Consider the following 14,115-nt stretch of genomic DNA (forward strand, 5'->3'; position numbering starts at 1 on the left):
CGCACTAGAAAAGTTCCAGTGTGCGGTTTTAACACGGGGAGCCTGGGCGACGGTCCAGTTACACCACGGACAAGCTGTGTGGCTTCTGGCAGGTCTTCTAACCTCGGCCGACCCAGTTAATTCATCTGTAAAATGGGGCTATAAATGCCCTGACTGCTTCATATTTTCAAACGATATCACTCGAAAGCACCTTTGAAACATCGTTGTCGTTTACAATAAAAAAAATGTGAAAATGGAGCTGACCTCAAAGGGATGACTTTGTACAGCACTTCCAAACTCTTTCAAAAGCGCCAAGCTTTGTCTCCTTCGAGGTCGCCGGAACCTACTTGCCTCTCACCTAGCGCCCGCGGCGGGGCTGGGAGTGCAGCCGGGCGGCGGCTGGCGCGGGAGGGAGGCGGCGCTGGGGGCCGGGGCGGGGCTGCTGAAATCCCGAACCCCCCAGAGCTGACCCCAGGCTCTTTCTGCCCGACTCTTGGCCAGGCCCTGTGCGGGCGCCGGGGCGGAGGGCAGCTGCGGGCCGCGGGCGGGAGGACAGGCGTGGCAGGCGGCCGCGACGCGGCCTGGGCGGAGCCGCCCCCGCCCTCCTACCGCCCAGCTCCCGCCCGCCCCAGGCTCCCCGGGCCCGCGCCGCGCTCTCTTTCTCCGACAGCTGCCGGGGAGCCCAGCGCGCTGCTCTGCGTCCTACCCCGTCTGTCCCCGGGAGTCGCCGACCGCCGTCGCCGCGCCATGACCACGCAGCAAATAGCGCTCCAGGGCCCGGGACCGTGGGGCTTCCGCCTCGTGGGGGGCAAGGACTTCGAGCAGCCTCTCGCCATTTCCCGGGTAAGAGCAGCCTGGGACGCGTGGGGAGCGGGGCCATCCTGGGCTGGGGAGCGGCGTGACCCAGAGGGGAGCTGGGGCGGCCGGGGCGCCGCGGGCGCTGTTGGAGACGGCGGCTTCCGGAGCCCGGGACGGAGCCGGGGCGGCCGGGCGCAGCCAGGTGCGCCAGGTGCGCCGAGCGCTTTCCGCGCACCTCGGGCCCGCAGCCCCCGCCGCGCTTGCCGGACCCCGCGCTCCCAGGCGAGCCAGCCGGCTGCGGAGCACCACTTACCGCGTCCGCGGGACAGAAAGGCGCAGTTTTCGTGCCTTCGCTCCGGAAGCGTGGCCGGCGCGTGGACGCGCTTTGTCCGCGGGTGAAAGGCTCAGGGTCCCCACAGATCCCGCAGGCTGAGAGGTAGCGCTTCCCCGTTCTAAACAAGCCGCAGAGCGGCGGAAAGCAGTTTGGAAGTAGCAGGAACCACCTGGAAAGTGAGGTGGAGAGGATGGGAAGTTTACTGGGGCGGGGGCGGGGAGGGCGAATGAGGTTAAACGCAACTATCGAAACAATTAGTTTCTTACTCTTTGGACTTGATCCACGGCCAAGTTTTACCTCTCTAATGTCTTTTGGAGAAATGGCGGGATTTTGGAAACAGACCCACCCGTATAAACCCTCTTGGATATTCCCCTACTTCGCGGGAGATGGCCGTGCCATATTTCTGCCTGGCATTTCGGGATTACCAACTGATCGGCCCTTTTCCCCCATAAATAGGGCTGCGGTGGGGTTCCCACCTTGTGTTTGTCTGGGGGAAGTTGGTGCTTGAAAAATTCTCAGAGGGTCCTCATCTGTTTGGAAGGGCCCAGGTTCAATCGGAGACGACCAGGTCCATGATCCCCAAATAAAGCGGAAGCCCGAGGGAGACCCAGACTCACTGTTTGGAGGCCCAGGCTTTGGTCATCTTGCTAAAGGCAAGGTTGATGTCCCACTGAGAGTTGCCACATTCAATGTGCCACCAAAAGGCGGGCAAGAAATTTTTTTTGAATGAAAAAAGGGAGCGCAAACACTCTCTGGTACCCAGCTTTTATAGGCCTATCATTCCATTCTTGGGCTCATCTGTTTGCTGAAGATGACCCTAGACCTGCCTCCCCAGCCATCTGAACATTCCTCCTTTTTCTTAGAGGGGGAGGGTGGAGAGGGAAGGGGAATATCTCTATGGGTCTTTTTGACTTAGGTGCTTGCCTCCAGCCCCCGAAAGAATATGGTGGGAGGCGCAGGAGGAAAAGAATTGGGGCTTCCTCTTTGGCTTCTCTCCAGCCACAGTCCTACCCACATTTCCTTGCAGGTGGGCCCTAGTGGAGTGATGTCTTCTCTGACCATCCCACTCCCAAAAGGGGCAGGTGCTACAGTTCTTAGGCCCTGTCTTCCACCTGCTGTCCCCAGGGGACAACTTAGATTATTCTTGCAGGTACATGCTGTCTTCCCAGCCACCAGCCAGATTCCTCAAGTGCAGAAACTGTGCCTTCCCCAAATCTGGACCCCTGCCCCCAAGGCTGGCACCGAGCTGCACCTGGCTGTGCCCAGTAAATCTTTGCAGGTTTATTAATAAATGCTTATCCAGGGAAGGCACATTTAGACTCGCTTACCTCATAGTCCATTTGTCCCCACTCTTTTGTGTCTATAATTAACCTGTCAGCCGGCTCAGCTTCTGAATTTATGTATGACATGAAACCCTTTCTTAAGAACTGGAGAATATGGCTTCCTCCAAGGAGTCGGAGCTGGAGCTGGAGGGACAGAGTGGGGGTGATTAAAAAAAAAAAAAAAAGAATTGAGAATATATTGGCCATCTATTAAAAGGGCAATTACTGCCTGCCATTTTAGCTGGTTTTAAAAGACTTAATGTAAGTGGCCCTGTGCAGGAATGATGGTATGGGGTGGAAAACACAATACTGTGAATTCTTTAGTTTGTACCCTCATCTGTTTGTTTATTTTTTTATTAGCACATGTCTCATGAGCATATAGCGTATTCTAGAAACTATACAGCAAAGCCCTGGAGTCCCAGAAATGAAGATGACATGGCTCCACTCTCAAGGTGTTCATGGTTTAGAGGGGGAAGCTAATCTTTATAACGCCCTGGGTTGTACTTTAATTGAAAAGTGAAAGTGACTCAGAGGAGGTGACATTCTCTTGCTGACAGTAATTTACCTGTTTATTCATCTCATTATTCCCACATGGAAAAAACGTGGGCCTCCTAACTTCCTGGGAATGGGAAAGTCATTGTCGTAAAGGGTCCCCGAGGTAGCTGTCTGAGATCTGGTATAGGTCTGATTTTTGCTTCTTACTTGAGCTGTACCTGGGGTGAGTCTTCTACTGTCTGTGGCTGCCTTTTTTATCTCTGCAACGGGGATAACTCCAGCCATTGGCTGTGAGTTAAGGTATGTGAGATTGCTCTGTAAACAGTGAACAGTAGTGAGGAGGTGTGAGCATCCGCAAAGTTATACAGACGTTCTGGTTGGTAGGTGTGCTAGATTCATCATTCGGGGCAGATACAGTTTGCTGTGGTTTCGTATATGCAGACTTTGAGTCTCCACACCAAAGCAAACCATAAAATTAGGCTGGGAAAGGAGTGCCTTTTATTTAAATAGCTATGTTTGCTTTCTCTTGCATGAATTATTCTGGTATTGGCTTCATTCTTTTGTCAAACTACTAAAGCTCCTGAATATAACTCTGTAATCTTGTATACTTGAAATTTTTTCTTTCTTAACTTTTTTATTGTGAAATTAAAAAGTCATAAACTAAAAATGCACAGCAAATGCTTATAAAGTAAAGACCCGTAGAGTTACCACCCAGGTCAAGAAATAGAACATTACCAGGACCTCAGCAGCTCACTAACCTACCTCCTTGTTTTTAGCCAGTTTCTGAACAGAAACAAACAGAACACATTTGTGTGTGTGTGAATAGCTGCTTTTGTTCCTTAATATTTTCATCTTTGTTATTGTGATACACTTAAAAAATTTCAATCCAGCTCTCCAACTGTGAATGGACGTAAACTGTCTTTCTTCCTTTTACCAGTTTCTCATTTAAGCCTCTACCCTGGACTCCCTGAAGTCCTCCTTGGACTCCTGACACATTTGCAATTGTCCTCTGAGATTTTTTTTCTCTGTCAGTTCCTGCTCCAGGTCTACAGTTGTCTATCTCCTTGAGTTGTGGTATGTTTTTTTTTTTCCCATGTCAATTTCTTATTTCCTCTAGTTGCTTTCCATGGAAGTCTTCAGAGAATCCACACCCAGGCCAAAATTGCTGCGGAGTTTATGTTGACTGTTTTTCCTCTCCCAGCAACTGACAAAAGGCAGGAAGGGGCGGGGCCAGAGATAAGGGGATGCTCTTGGTGGGAGGAGTTGCTCGTTTGCCTCTTGAGTCCTGGGGAAGCCTTTGCTAAGAGCCTCTGGTTTTCGCTCAAGTGTCCTAAGGAGTGTTTAATAATGGATACTCTGTAGTCACAGGGTCTTTTCTGACTTTAAAGAGTGTCATTTCCAGACTCAAGTAGGCTTGCGTCATGTCCTTAAGGTCGAAAGAGCAGGGCTTATCTGTCAGATTGTGAAAAGTGAGAATTGTCCATAAAGGCTCATTATGCATTAATGGCCCTTGCTCTGTACTCCCTCATTCTGTGAAATTGATCACCTGGGAAATATTAGCTGCTCCAGCTGATCTAAGGAGAGGAGGAAGAGGATGAATTACAGGGAATGGCTTGGAAGTGAATGCTTGAGCCTACTGGCATGAAATTCACCAAGCCATGTTATGTCCCTTTGACCAGAGACCCTGCCCCTTACCTAAAATCCTGGATGCCAACCTTGCTGGCTTGTCTTTGAGGAGGAGAGAGCGGAGAATGGTGTTAAGGTATTGCAACAGGGCAGATAATTGAGAGGACGTTATCATTTAACCACTGAGATCACTCTCCTACTCTGATCAGGACTGGGGAAAGCACCAGAATTGCTCTTGTGCTGGGACTAGTTAGGAGTGGCTTCCAAGCTGTGCTCATTCCCTAGGCCGTACCTTGCCATTGCTCCCTGGAGGAGAGGAAAATGAGTATTCTTTGCCTTTTACAGGGGAGAAGCTCAGTGCCCATAGGTTAGGTAATTTGTTTGAATTTACAAATTTTTTCAATGAATGAACTACTTCTTAACTTCTTTGTAAAGGAAAAGGTAAAGGCTCATTTAAAAATGAGCAAAAGGCTATGTCAGAAAATTATTTTTTAAAGGATGATTTGACTTCCAGTATGTCTCAGAGGAGAGCCTGGAGAAGCTTCCAGAACTTCTGTATGGTGCCTGGTAGAGTGTCCAGGGCAGGAACTCAGGCTGAACTCCAGTCCTGAACACCACACTGGGTGACCCCAGGTATGTCACGTGCCTTCTCTGGGGCTCAATTCTCTGTAAAGATAAATAAAATAATAAATAAGTAAACCAGTGGTTTTGTACCCTTTGAATATGAGGGCCCCCTTTTTTTTTATTGTTAAAAAGTGTCCCAACCTCTCATATGACACTAATTGTACCTTCAACCACCAGTTGATGAGAAAGCGTAATATGAATTCAGAAATGTTTTCAGATGAATTTGGGTTGTGTTATTCATCTGAATATCTATGCCCAAATGACTCTTATGTTAATCACAAGAGCGTCCATTTACACTTGGAAGATTTGTGTGAGACTATTTATTTGATTGGCTTGCAGCAATGACCATAGTTAAACTGTATATGACTTTTTATATGCCAGGCAGTGTTCTAAGAGCTTAACATAGTCTTTCAGTAATCGTCACAAGTATCTTGTGAGGTAGATACAATTAAGATACCCATTTTACAGATGAAAAAACTGAGCCATGGAAACATTAGGTACTTTGCCCTTGTCATACAGTAGTGAGTGGATAGAACTGGAATTTGGCTGAGCGGTCTGGCTTCAAAGCCCATAGCCTTAACCTCTCTGTCATAATAATGTTTTAACAGTAGCTAATATATTTTGAATGGCTACTCTGTGCTAGGTGTGCACTTGCATTATCTTTTTCTGTACTCCCCACAACCCACGACACAGGGACACAGGACACACAATACATACAGTAAATTGAAGAGCTGGGATTTGAAGCCAGACAGATTGACTCCCAGGCCAGCTTCAACCACAGTATTCTGCCCCCTGATAAGCTGTAACTGTCAATATTTCATTGATAATAATATTACCCAGCACCCAGGTCTGAGAAGTGCTAATGGCGGGGCAGTCATCAACATGAGGGGCAGGACTCTCCTGGGCTCCTCACCCCAGAGGCCCTCATGCCCATGGGGGTTGGCTGGGTTGGCCTCAGCCTGAGTGCCCCTGGAGCTCAGAGCAACCTAGAGAGCAGCACCTCCCCTTCCTGTTTCTCCTGAAAAGCTAGAAGCCATGGCCCCACCTGGGAGAACTGACAGACCAGCCACAGGATTCCATGGCCGTGCGGGCAGGGAAGAACAGAAGAGCCGAGGAATTGGACGCTTTGCCAGAGAAAAGCCTCTGTAGGTGGCCAGGAGGGGATTTGGGGGCAGTTTTTATGGCAAATGAAGATGACCAGGGAGAGGACAGATCCACCTTGCCCAGCCAAGGATGGGCCTGCAAAGTGGCGGCCAAGTCCAGAACAAAATGTACCCATGAAAACCTCAGACGAGGAAGGTAACTTCTGTATGGCACTTAGCGCCCTGTGGGATTGTTGATACTGTTACTAGGGCCGACGTGGGTGACATGGAAAGCTCATCTGTGACTGAGGTCCGTGGTGTATTTTCATATGTGTAGTACACTGCCTTCTCAGCAAATGCCATAAACATGAAAAACACCTTTCCGAAGAACACTCTGGTCTTGTAGGAGGCCAGGTTCTTGATCAAGGACTCGGCCTAATTTTAATAGCTATGACTACTCATGTCTATCAGATAAGAAGATAGGACATAGGGATGACCTGTATAGGATAAAGTTGTCAAATGCATACAGATAAATAAAATTCAGGTGATGCAGCAATGACTTACATCCATTTCTTTAAAAAAATTATATAAAAAATAAAAAAAAAATACTTACACTTCCACAGCTGAACGTGATCAGACCCTATGACCCAACAATTCTCCTAGTTAACTGCTCAATAGAAATGTGTCCACATGGCACCAAAAGACATGTCAAGAATCTTCAAAGCAGCACTATTCACGATAGCCCCAAACTCGGAACAGTTCAAATGTCTAACAACAGTGGAATGGAGAAATAAATGGTGGTACATATAAATGTATTTATAAACGTATAAATAATGATATGAAACACTGCAGCCATGAGAATGAAGGAATTACAACCATGCACAATGACATGGATCAGACAGGCAGACATGATGTTGAGAGAAAGAAGCCAGACATAAAGCATAAATACCACATCATTGCAATTATATAAGATTAACCAGGCAAAATTAATCTATAGTGTTAAAGGTTGGGATCACAGTGACCTTTGCCAGGAGGTTGGTGATGGGAAGGAGGCACGAGGGGCCTTTGGAAGTTCAGGTAATGCTCTGTTTCTTTATTTGGTGCTGATTCCACGGGTGCACTTTCTTTGTGAGAATCCATCCAGCTGTTTATTTACAATTCGTGTCCTTTTCTGTATGTGTGTTATGCCTCAATAAAAATCTTACATAACAACCCTTGTGCTTATTATAAAAGATCAAATAATATAAAAATGTGGACAGCACAAGGTAAAAGCCTTCCAACACCTTTCCCCAATCTTACTTCTCAGAGGTAAACACTGTTTAACGGTTTGCTGCAAAACTTTTCAGACAGTTTTCCATTCGTGTAGCATTTTTAAAAATCAAATTACCATGTCATGGTGAACTATTTGGATGTCACTGCTTTGTACTTTCTGCCTTATTTTTAATGCAGCAAATCAAGAATTAAAGCCATCTTGATGTCATGGGAAAATGAAGTCTCGGTATCAGCCTGATCTAGGTTCAAACCTTGTCTTGTCCCTATATTAGCTGTATGTCCTCAGGCAGGGTTAGCCTCTGAAACCTCAGTGCTCTCATTTGTAAAGCGGGAATAATAGTCCTTGTCTTCAAAGGTTGTAGTGAGGATTAAGATGATGTCTAGACAGAGCTTAGCACTATGGCTAACACGTAGAAGGTGTCAGGATACAGTGGTACTATTAAAAAAATATATTAGTGGTAGCTACTGTGTATTGAGTGCTTATTATGGGCCAGACATTGTTCTAAACTCTACAAATGAAATCTCATTTAATCCAGCAACAAATGAGCTTGACCCTATTATAAATTTTATTTGACAAATGAGGAAACTGAAGCAATGGAGAGTATAACTGCCCAAGGTTATGTGTTTAGTGAATGGTTAGGATTTGGGTTATGGGTCGTTGTTATTGGGGCTGTTTAAAAGCACACGGGATTCACTGGGACTTGTATAGGGACCTTTGAGAGACTGATGACTTCTTGATCAATTAGTCAAAGTATTCTACTTTGCTATCTGCTTTTTAATTATATTCCTACCTAAGAAATGATGGTCTTTCAGACTAAGAGCAATAAGTTCTTTGATCGGCCACCCCTTAGCGTTAATAGCTTCCTTTTGCAGCGAGTGCGAAGTGAAGCTGGATTACGGCATAGCTCAGCTGCTTGGACCTGAACTACTTCATTGCCTCATTTTCTTAAGCAAATGGTTATGGAGTAACCAAGAACATTTTGAAACATTCTTAGGGTTTTCAAGCCAACTGCATAAGCTCATACAGCTTCTCTTTCTATAATGTGGCTTCAAAGTCTGTGCCATAGCCTGGGCCCGCAAACAAACTGAGTCAGAAGTCTGACCAAGGAGAGTTCAAATTCCGCATCTAAGTGGCATACTGCAGGGGCGGGGCTCTGCTTTGTCATCCAGCTCAGAGTCGTTTAAATTTATACCTAAATAGGGACTTCCCTGGTGGCGCAGTGGTTAAGAACCCGCCTGCCAATGCAGGGGACATGGGTTCGAGCCCTGGTCTGGGAAGATCCCACGTGCCGCGGAGCAACGAAGCCGGTGCACCACATCTACTGAGCCTGTGCTCTAGAGCCCACTAAGCCACAAATACTGAGCTCGCGTGCCACAACTACTGAAGCCCATGCACCTAGATCCTGTGCTCCGCAACAAGAGAAGCCACCGCAATGAGAAGCCTGCGCACCGCAATGAAGAGTAGGCCCCGCCCGCCACGACTAGAGAAAGCCCGCACGCAGCAACGAAGACCCAATGCAGCCAAAAATAAATAAAATTTTTAAAAAAATTTATACCTAAATACTTGGACACAGCCATTAGTTTGAAGGAGGTTGTCCCTAAAGGTGCATGGCACTGAGATTGAACGTGAATTCCAAATTTCTTTATTCCAGTCTTGTTTGTATAATGTTAAAAATTATTAAGTTATCATTATTTAATATTAATACACCCAACTTGTAAGGTGATTTATAGCACCAAAATACATGGCTACAAAATTTCAAACAAAAGAACACATACCGTAAGATGTAACAAAAAATTGGGGTCTTCCCTGGTGGCGCAGTGGTTCAGAATCCGCCTGCCAATGCAGGGGACACGGGTTCGAGCCCTGGTCCAGGAGGATCCCACATGCTGCGGAGCAACTAAGCCCGTGCGCCACAACTACTGAGCCTGCGCTCTAGAGCCCGTGAGCCACAACTACTGAGCCCGTGTACCACAACTGCTGGAGCCTGTGCTCCGCAATGGGAGAAGCTACCACAATTAGAAGCCCTCAGCAACTAGAGAAAGCCCGCGCACAGCCACGGAAGACGCAACGCAGCCAATCAATCAATAAATTAAAAATTTGGAACTTAGAAGAAGAAAGAGATGTGCCAGGACCTTTCAATGAGGTGGTTTCTGTAATTGCATACTACATTTAGCTGTGAGTTTTCTGGTGGAGGCAAAATAGGAACCATGTTAAGTTATTTAGGCATCTGGAATGAAATAACTTCTGCAGTACTCCATTTGCATTCAAGGATGTTGACCAGTGGTGTAGGGGATTTTTTTTTCCTTTGTTTTGGTAAGAGATAGGAAAATACTATTCTAATGGATGTTTCTTTTCTTTTTTTTTTTGGCCTCGCCCCACGGACGGCACGTGGGATCTTAGTTCCTACCGGGGATGGAACCCCTACCCGCTGCAGTGGAAGCGGAGTCTTAACCACTGGACCTTCAGGGAAGTCCCTGGATGTTTCTTTTAAGGGCCTTTTATGCATTTTAATAGAATGTAAGCCTTGAAGTTGTCTCTGGAGGCGCTGAGATCTTAGATTCTAAGTATTTTTTGTTTACCTGGTTAACTTCGTTCAGGGAGACCTTTGGGGGAAAAAGGCTGGTCAGCATCTCCCTTGATGTTCCCAAACCTAGTGAGCATCAGAATCTTACGGGAAGCTTTAAAAAATAAAGATTCCTGGGTCACACTGTGTAGACCAGGGGTCCCCAACCCCCGGTCCTCAGACCAGTATCTGTCTTCAGTCTGTTAGGAACCGGGCCGCACAGCAGCATGTGAGCCTCATCTGCCGCTCCCCATCGCTCGCATTACTGCCCGAACCAACCCCGCCCACCCTATCTGTGGAAAAATTGTCTTCCACGAAACCGGTCCCTGGTGCCAAAAAGGTTGGGGACCGATGGTGTAGACTCCCCTCAGTAGATCTGAAGTAGGATGTAGAGATCTATTTATATTTTTAAAACCTGAGGGGATCTGACGACCAACTTGTTTGGGAACCATTGCCTCATCCTTGCCAATGTCATTTCCCCTTGAGTTATTGGCGAGCTAGGTCAATTTCTGGTCTGAAGTTTAGATGCCAATTCCAAGGGTCAAGGTTAACAACATTCTGTGAACATTCAGGAAATTGACCTGTATTCCTGTCTGCAGAATAAAGTCAGAGAACCTTTGAACAGGGACAGTTTCCCTTGCGGGTGTGGGGTGAGGCTGCTTCAGAACTGTTTAAACTGTTTGACAAGTATTTGGTTAAAACCCCCATCTCTGTCAAAAGAGTGGCAATACAATTTATCATCCAGACTGAAACACACTGTTGAAAATGAAATGGGGTGCTTTTGATAATTAAGCTGGGAAAATCTGTTACCATCCTGGGCAAACCAGGGTGTCTTGTAGTCCTAGTCATGAAACATTCTGCATATAATTTTTTAACTAAGTCAGTGGTCACAAGCACATTTGCATGAAGGGGTTCGGAGACAACATAAAAGAGTTTTGACTCGAGGGTGAGGTAGTGGAAAAATTAACAGCTGCAAGAAAGATGCTAAATGGCAGCTGGTCCCAGGTTTCTGTGTTGGGGGCAGTAGAGCATGGTGAGAACTGACAAAATGGAGAGTGTCTGCCTCAGCTAAAGGGGGCAGAGTAATTCAAATTTTGAAAAGCCAAGATTGTAGACTGGATTCATTTCATGGGCCTCCTCCAGCTTTCAATCTTGAGCTTAGGGAGTTAAAGGAACCCAATCTGGCTGTCAATCAAATACGTAATTTTAAGTAGAAGTGCCTTTGGACAAGTCCTCTAGGGGAAGCCCGCCTTAGAATGGCTGTCCTAGAGGCTGAATTGTCGACCCCTCGAATGGGTCTGCTTCTCTCAACTGCCATTAGGGAATATCTGACAAATACAGTCACCTTAATCTCAACAGAGCTAGGGCTCATTGGTTGTTTCTTGGCAGTAACTGGGCAGTTGAGTCAGAGGCTATGTTTAAACTCCTTTGTTGTTCCCCATTGTTTTCCAGATAAAGTACAGTCTTGTTAAAAAGAAAATGACAGAACTCTTACAGCCTGGTCTATTTTTACATCTCCAGACTCCTCCCCTTCCTCTCCCTTCACTTCCTGTGTTTTATCTATGCCAGTCCACGTGCTATTCCAGTAAATTGCCATGCTCTTTTCTGCCTCCTGTAGTGCCTTTGCACAGTTTTAAGCAATGCCTCCTCCATGGAGCCTTCCCTGATTTCACCTTTAGGCTCCCATTGCCTCTTTACTTGTTTCTAGCATCAGCTGTTGTACATACCTGTCTGCCCCAGGAGATTGTGAACTTGACAGTGTGCTCTGCCTGAATCATTTCAGGTAATCCTCACAACAGCCTTTCGATGCCTGGACTGTTATCACCCCTGTTTCATAGGTGAGAAGAGTGAGGCACACAGAGGTGAAACATCCCACCCAAGGGTACTTAACCTCACAAGCACCAGAAACGGGACTTGAACCCTGGTCATCTAACTTCAGTAGCCACATCTTAATAAGCTACACTGTCTTTGAGAATGGACTTAAGGAATGTCTATCTGATGAGTGAATGAATGAAAGAAAGAGGTAACAGAGGAGGGATAAAATAGGTATATGCCATAATACGGGGGAAGAAAGTCATCTTTTCATTTGCTGTGGCCAGAGGGTATGCATCCAGTTTTGTATAAAAGCAATATTTAGTTATTGAGATGTAAATCGAAGAAAGTGGGAGAGCCACATCATAGTCCTATTCTGCGCCATTTAGAAGTGACATTCTATGAACCTTCTTTTGTGTTTAGAAGTCTGACGGCAGTGCACAGGCTTTAATGATGCAGTATAGGATGGATGTACAGATTGGACTCTGAGCAAAGTGTCTGCCTGCGGGGGCAAAGGGTGAGAGAGGCATGAGTGAATTCTGCAGAAGACGGCAGATTGTTCATTAGTGGAAATTGTGCCTAACCCCATTTATTCTCAGGCATCAAGAGTTGTGTGATCAAGTTGTCTGGTCCCTGGGGAAGAAAGCTGGAAGAGGGTTTTTGAGAATGTCCATTGAACAAATTAATGGGCCTGTCCCTTTGGAGGAGAGTATAGGACTTCTGTTCTAGAAACTGAAGCTGATTCCATTCTGAGCCGGTTCTGATGGAATCTGACGGTCAGGAGGAAATCAGTACAGACAGTGGGGCGTGCTGGGTTAGGTGGACGGACCTCGGAGCCCCAGAGCCCGCCACTCACCAGCTGTCAACCCGTTCCTCCACTTCCTTCTCCATGAAGATGCAAATAATGTTGGCTACCTGATAGTATCTCAGGAGGACTGGGAAAGTCTACCCTTGCCAAACAAACTGTGTTTGACACATGATTAACACTCATTAACTGATAAATACTGCTATGATTGTGATGAATAGTTAGTGTGCAGTAAGGTTTGGAGTCCTCCATTCATGATGGGAACTAACCAGAGTTGGAGACACAGGCCTTCTGTCCTGAGGGCTTTTCAGCTCTGACTTGAGTATTTTATAAGGGGAGGAGTTACTGGCCCCCAGCTCAGCACAGACCAATGGAGATGGTTGTCTGATGGATGGCGAGTGGCACCCAGGCCTTGGCAGGAGTTTGCGACACTCCAGTTCCCTGTGTTGAAGGCCACAACAGATGAGTCTGCTCAATTCTGGATTTCTCTTTGGCTCTGACAGTGGGGTTTGGAGCCTCTGCTTGTGGCATTGTGGTAAAGCAGAAGGGGAATGGAATTTGGAATGAGGGAATCTGGTTTCAAGTTCAGGCTCCAACCTTTAGCTGTGTGAACTTGAGTCAGTCACAGCTTTTCTGAGTTTCAATTTCCTCATCTGAAAAATTATATGTTGGTGGTGAGGTCATCATCATTATTATCTCAACTAGGAGAATGTTTGTGAAAGAGCTTTGTAAAACGCAAATCCCATAATTTGTTTAAATCCATTTTCCCCCCAGAAATAGACAGCTCATAAAAGAATGCGGACTTTATTTATATGTGATTCCATCTGAGCCCCACCTAATGATGTTGTCTTATAACTTTCTGAGATTTCCTTTGGCTCCCCATTAATTTGGCTTAAAAAATAAATCAGACCAAAAGATAGGATGGCCAGGCCTTGATTACTCAGACTCAGGGCTCTTAAGACTGGTTCTAACTTGTCCAGGATCTGTTGGGATGTACTTAGCAGAAATGCCTCACCTCCAAGACAGTTGGAACCAAATGCTGGAAATTCCAGAGTTCTTAGCAGCTGAGCATATGAAAGTAAAAGGAAATTTCTGTTTTCATTTTCTCAGGCTTTTTGCCCCCCACCGCCCCCATCTCCTCATTTTAGTTTTGTGAGTGGTCCCAGTCCAGGATAGCAATGCTGGGGAAAGTGATTATTTGATTCCTTTTGAAATAGTCATTTTTTTAAAGGATGGAACGAAGCAGCATGATTACATATTTAACAACCGCTAGATATTTTGGATTCAGTCACTCATTGGACAAATATTTACTGAGCACCTACTATGTGCCAGTCACTGCTAGGCACTGGGGATACCACAGTGCATAAGGCAGACAAATCCTGCTCTCCCACACCTTACTGTT

At 46.3% G+C, this 14,115-nt stretch overlaps 1 protein-coding gene across 1 annotated transcript in view; it reads left to right on the plus strand.

Moving 5' to 3' along the window:
* The first annotated feature begins 416 nt into the window (after positions 1-416).
* PDLIM1 (PDZ and LIM domain 1) overlaps positions 417-14,115 on the plus strand; it is a 46,097-nt gene continuing 32,398 nt past the window's right edge. Inside the window, exon 1 of the mRNA XM_079899572.1 lies at positions 417-822. Within this exon, the coding sequence (XP_079755698.1) occupies positions 727-822 (96 nt within the window). The 5' untranslated portion in view covers positions 417-726. The remainder of the gene's footprint in view (positions 823-14,115) is intronic.

Source organism: Stenella coeruleoalba (assembly GCF_951394435.1).
Source record: "Stenella coeruleoalba genome assembly, chromosome: 16".
Classification (NCBI taxonomy): Eukaryota; Metazoa; Chordata; class Mammalia; order Artiodactyla; family Delphinidae; genus Stenella; species Stenella coeruleoalba.